The 4,569-nt window shown below is 38.3% G+C and overlaps 1 protein-coding gene across 1 annotated transcript; it reads right to left on the bottom strand.

Annotated features, from left to right (window-relative positions):
• Positions 1–927: 927 nt before the first annotated feature.
• Positions 928–4,309, bottom strand: LOC149818770 (uncharacterized). The gene is made up of 4 exons (XM_089984531.1): positions 4,025–4,309; positions 3,085–3,174; positions 2,131–2,227; positions 928–1,165 (listed from the first exon to the last, which is right to left on the bottom strand). Exons 1-4 carry the CDS (start codon positions 4,266–4,268, stop codon positions 1,027–1,029), a joined length of 570 nt encoding a protein of 189 aa, XP_089840657.1. The 5' UTR covers positions 4,269–4,309; the 3' UTR covers positions 928–1,026.
• Positions 4,310–4,569: the final 260 nt, after the last annotated feature.

The raw sequence follows: 4,569 nt of genomic DNA on the forward strand, positions 1-4,569 counted from the left end.
GTAATAAGCAAAAACTATATGGATTAATAATGTAATTTAAGCATTAAATAAGCTTAAAAATGAAAGGGAAGGAGTTCTCGACCCTTCTCCCTCTCAACTGAAAACCCTAAATCCCTTGTTATCTTCTGCCCCTAATTTTTTTTTTATTTTTTGTTTTGTTTTTTATTTTATTTTTTTGGTGGTGGCCGAGACTTCTATTGCCTGCACATAATCATCGACAAGGGAGGGACCCGCCGGGCTCTGATACCATTGAAAGAGTCGATCAATATGTGTGAAAGGGTGAACTTGCGGTTTTGGGCATGCGCTGTTATTCAGAAAATCGCCACAAACAGTTTGCTCTAAATCACAGCCTCTTGCCTTTCATAATTTCTATAAATCCATAAATCTATAAACACTTGTTTCTCTTGTGAATTGATTCACTTATGTCTTTGTAAATCTGGCCCCAAGGGCCATATATTCACCTGAAAAAGGGGCTGGACTGGAGAAGTGTCCCTTCATCCCAATGGTTACATTATGTAATTTGATTATCTTAATTTTTGTTTGTTTAATTGTTTTGTTAGTTAACTGTTACAAGGCCTATTGGCCATTCACCTGAAGGGATACAACCATTGGGAGGCCCTTCCCAACGGTTGTCTTATGGCCATTTATCCCTACACCCTGAGTGTCAAACTTTCAACATCCTTCAACTTTGAATGGCTTAAGCCGACCAACCTGGCTAGGTATGTAAAAACCTTGTTGATTGAGTTATACCCAAAGATTATTAATGATGGTAATGATCACACCAAGTGGGTAAATCTTACCCAGAGAGAGAGAGAGATTGTCATATATAGTTTTCTTTAAGTGCAATTACATTAAGGAATATAGCAGCTAAAACATGGATTGGAAGAATGTAGATCAAAATAAATCTCTAAAGAACAGCAGCAAACATTAAAAGTCAAGTCTTAGGACTTTCAATTTCATTTTTTTTTCTTTTTGCAAATTTTAAAAATGTCACTTGTGAAAAAAGAAAAGTGTTTACATTCTAGCTCATCTTGCAGTGCTTTTTTCCTTCAGGGTCCTGATAAATACATCCCTTTCTTCTGGTGTCATCCCTTCCGTTGAACAAGGGCCAACACCCCATTCTGCTCCACGTTCACAATACTTGTCAAGAAGTTGTTGCCGGTTTCTGGAAAATGGAGAACCAAACATGCCTTATCATGATCGCTTGTGCAAAAAAAAAAAGCACAATGAACCTACTTGCTTAACTCGAAAGTTTGCCTTCAAGTCCCAGTGATTCCTCAAATGACATCTAATAGTTTACACTGACAATACTAAGTAGGTTAGGATTGCTACCACCAGGGATTATTGGCATGGTATCTCATTGCTAGATATGTGGGAAGAATTAAAATTTGGAACTTTGGCAGTATCCAAATATGGGGGTGGCATCAAGAAATTCAAGTCATACAAGTTCTAGATTTAGCAAGCAACCAAAGGAATGCAGTGCACTAAAATTTATAACTAAAATGCATACAAACAGTTTTTTTTTAAAGGCAAGCTGGGGTTAGGCGGAGCCCCCTACCAGAACAACAGCTGCCCCATGTGGCAGAGGGATTCGATCCTGGGCCTTCAGCTTGACACAGGAGCCTGCTTACCACATGGGATATCATCCAGTGGGAAATGTTGCAGATAAGCAGATGTATTGTGTTGCCAAGCTTGTCTTGCATCACATTTCCCACGTATTGATTGCTACTCAAGTTTTATGGTCTCCAATCAACAATTTGTGGTCTCAAACAAGGAAATCTTACATTTGACCTGATGGATGTGAATGCTATTGTCTTTTAGTACATTCCTATCAAGAGATACAAATGTTAAAATCTAGTTTTTCAAAGGTTTATATCAGTAGTTCCGCACCCCTTGGATTTTCTGAAGGCTTATATGAGCAAACCTTTTTTTGCCAATCTAGAAGACAAGAGATGCTACCTTTGCATCAAAATCGCATCCTTTGAAATTTATCGAAGTATTAAATAGGCCATGAAAAACATAGCCTACTAATCCAATTTGCTTCCTAACTCCAAAGTTGACACTGTTGGTAAATATATATCAAGTAGATTATGGAATATTAAATTCTCAAAGAAACTCAACAATGCTTACTTCTCTTTATTAAGTTTAGATTTTTCGAGTAGCTCTTTCAGCTTTGGTGAAGATTTGAATCTTGAGTCAAATTCTGCATATTTCCTTTGGTTTTCCTCTGGAAAAAAAAGTAAAAGAGATCATCATTCAAGCCAATAGACATTTTTTGTTTTGTAGCTCATAATGGAAATCTGCTTATACTTCATCATTTTTGGCAAAACAGAAAATAACAGAAATCCCTTCATGTCCCTACCAAAAGAATACATGCACAAAACCAATTGTTCCGCAAATAGGATGCAGTTGTCAACTAAATAAGAAGCTAATATTATGGTCTTTCTAAGCTACAAAAATATGCCTGAAAGGACATTTACATGGTTCCAAAGATACCTTATTCATTAATCCGTTTAATAGAATTTTTAACATACGATTGAACCAGTTTATCTTTCGATGAACCCTTCATTCATGACAGCATACTTGAAAAATATTTCAAATCTATTCATTTTATGATTCAGGACTCACGGTACCCCAGAAATTTCTGGCATGATCAATAACTCATCCAATTAGACATGAGCCTAAGGAATGGGTATGGTGCAAGAATCTTGGCCTACAAAAACCCCAATAAATAGGCCTACTCCCTATGCGTAACACCATAACTATATTAGGGCATAATTGCATCTTAACTTTAGGAAAGTTGGATGCTAATAATCAATATATGCAGGAATTATGAATGCATAAGTCCATCCACATCTGGCTTGGTTGGCCCTGAGAATTGGACTGCTCCCAGGATCAAAATAACATAAGCCATACGAAATGCATGAACACTGTGCTCACGTAAAAAAAAAATCCTACTTCAAAAGTTCGTGATTTCATAATAAAAAGGGGCATGAAGCCATTTTTCATTTATTAAGTGAAAAACTGGTGTCCATGAATTATAATTAACAAGGAAACAGACTAAATACAAGTTCAAAAGCAAACCATTTAACCGCGCTAGAAAATCAAATTGTGGCAGCTGCGGACCAGGGACTGATTCAATGCCGGGGAAGCCTGAGAGAATTCCTGCTTTCACTGCAAAAGAAATCCCACAAAAGTAAATTAAATACTAGTAACGCATTATGCATAATCATGGGTATTTTATTAGTGATAGTTTGTAAAAGAAGGATCACACCCATGTTTCAGCTAGCTTGCTGACACAATATTCCAACTGAGAAGGATATTTAGGTTACAGTAACCACTGAAACAGCACCCTATTTGGATATAAATCTATGTGGCCCAACTTGCATTCAGTCCATTGAGCCCCTAGGCTCGCACTTGGGGCTTGTGGGCACCCAGTTTAATGGACCAAGTGGTTTTTAAGGCACGAACCTAAACCAATAAAACAAAAGTTCCTTAATACAGTTGATAATATGAATGTTACCAAGTGCATGCTGTCCGAGGTCAAGCCTAATGTCCCAAAAGCATGGACCTCTATTTTACTAACCTGTCTTTGCAACAGTCTAAACTCTAAAGGTCGGTTGTACACTTTTTAGACCTGAGGCTTCAAAAGATATGACTAAGAATCATTCAGAAACATAACTTGGTTATAGCATCTTGAGTTTGCACAAAACCCTGTCTGGTTTGACCTGCTGAATGTTTACAGGATGCCTCATTTTTCCTGGCCTGTTAAAAATGCAGAATTCGCAAGGAAAAGTTGGCTCCATGCCACACAACTCCATATGAATCAAACAGGTTATTTGCAGCATTGGCCACAAAAGGCCTACTTCATACAACCCCAAAAATTCAAACAAAGCTTAATAAGAACATCACCATAGCTTGAATAAGGAAAAAGAGAAAACTCAACCATGGTGCTAAATTTCTGGTGTTAAAGTTCTCTTTGTAATCCAAACTTGTGAATTCAAAAATATTTTTAGATTGGTACCTGGAACTGGCCATAGAAGAACTGAAACAGAAACAGCTAGAGGTAAGGCCTTGTGCAGGATGTGTGAAGAAGGAATGCCATCAACTTCTCTTTTCTTTCCTTCACTTCTTGATAAACTCAGAAAACCATTAATTCCCATGCTCCCCATTTTTGGGGATCTTCCATTGTGGTGCTTCAACACATGAGAAAGAGAGGAGAGTTGGATTGGAGCCTCTAAGAATGGTAGAGATGAAGAGGAACGCATGCTTCCCCTTCCTGTCAGCCCATGAATTCCAGCGGTTGGGAACACACTTATCCTTTCTCTTAGAAACCATAATTTAAAATCCATCAGACGCTTTATCCAACCGACGTCCACCATGGATTTTCGAGGATGGACGGTGGTTGTATCGTGTACGTCCCCAGCGGGACCCATGACACATGTGCTTTGGTGGGTGGTGGTCTTGGTGCGGTTCCATGTAGGGCTGAAAACCGAACGGATATGGGATGGGTCCTTCCTTACCCGAATCCGAACCCCAATTTTGAACAGTACATCTGAATCCTAATCC

This window comes from Nuphar pumila, chromosome 13 (assembly GCF_984573655.1).
Source record: "Nuphar pumila chromosome 13, dmNupPumi1.hap1.1, whole genome shotgun sequence".
In the NCBI taxonomy this organism is placed as follows: Eukaryota; Viridiplantae; Streptophyta; class Magnoliopsida; order Nymphaeales; family Nymphaeaceae; genus Nuphar; species Nuphar pumila.

Excerpts from the sequence above, each read along its gene's own strand:
- LOC149818770 (XM_089984531.1), bottom strand. The coding sequence starts at position 4,268 with ATGCGTTCCTCTTCATCTCTACCATTCTTAGAGGCTCCAATCCAACTC. Across the intron at positions 2,228-3,084 it reads TTTTCTAGCGCGGTTAAATG|AGGAAAACCAAAGGAAATAT; the intron begins GTTTGCTTTTGA and ends TTTTTTTTCCAG. Across the intron at positions 1,166-2,130 it reads TCTAAACTTAATAAAGAGAA|AAACCGGCAACAACTTCTTG; the intron begins GTAAGCATTGTT and ends TCCATTTTCCAG.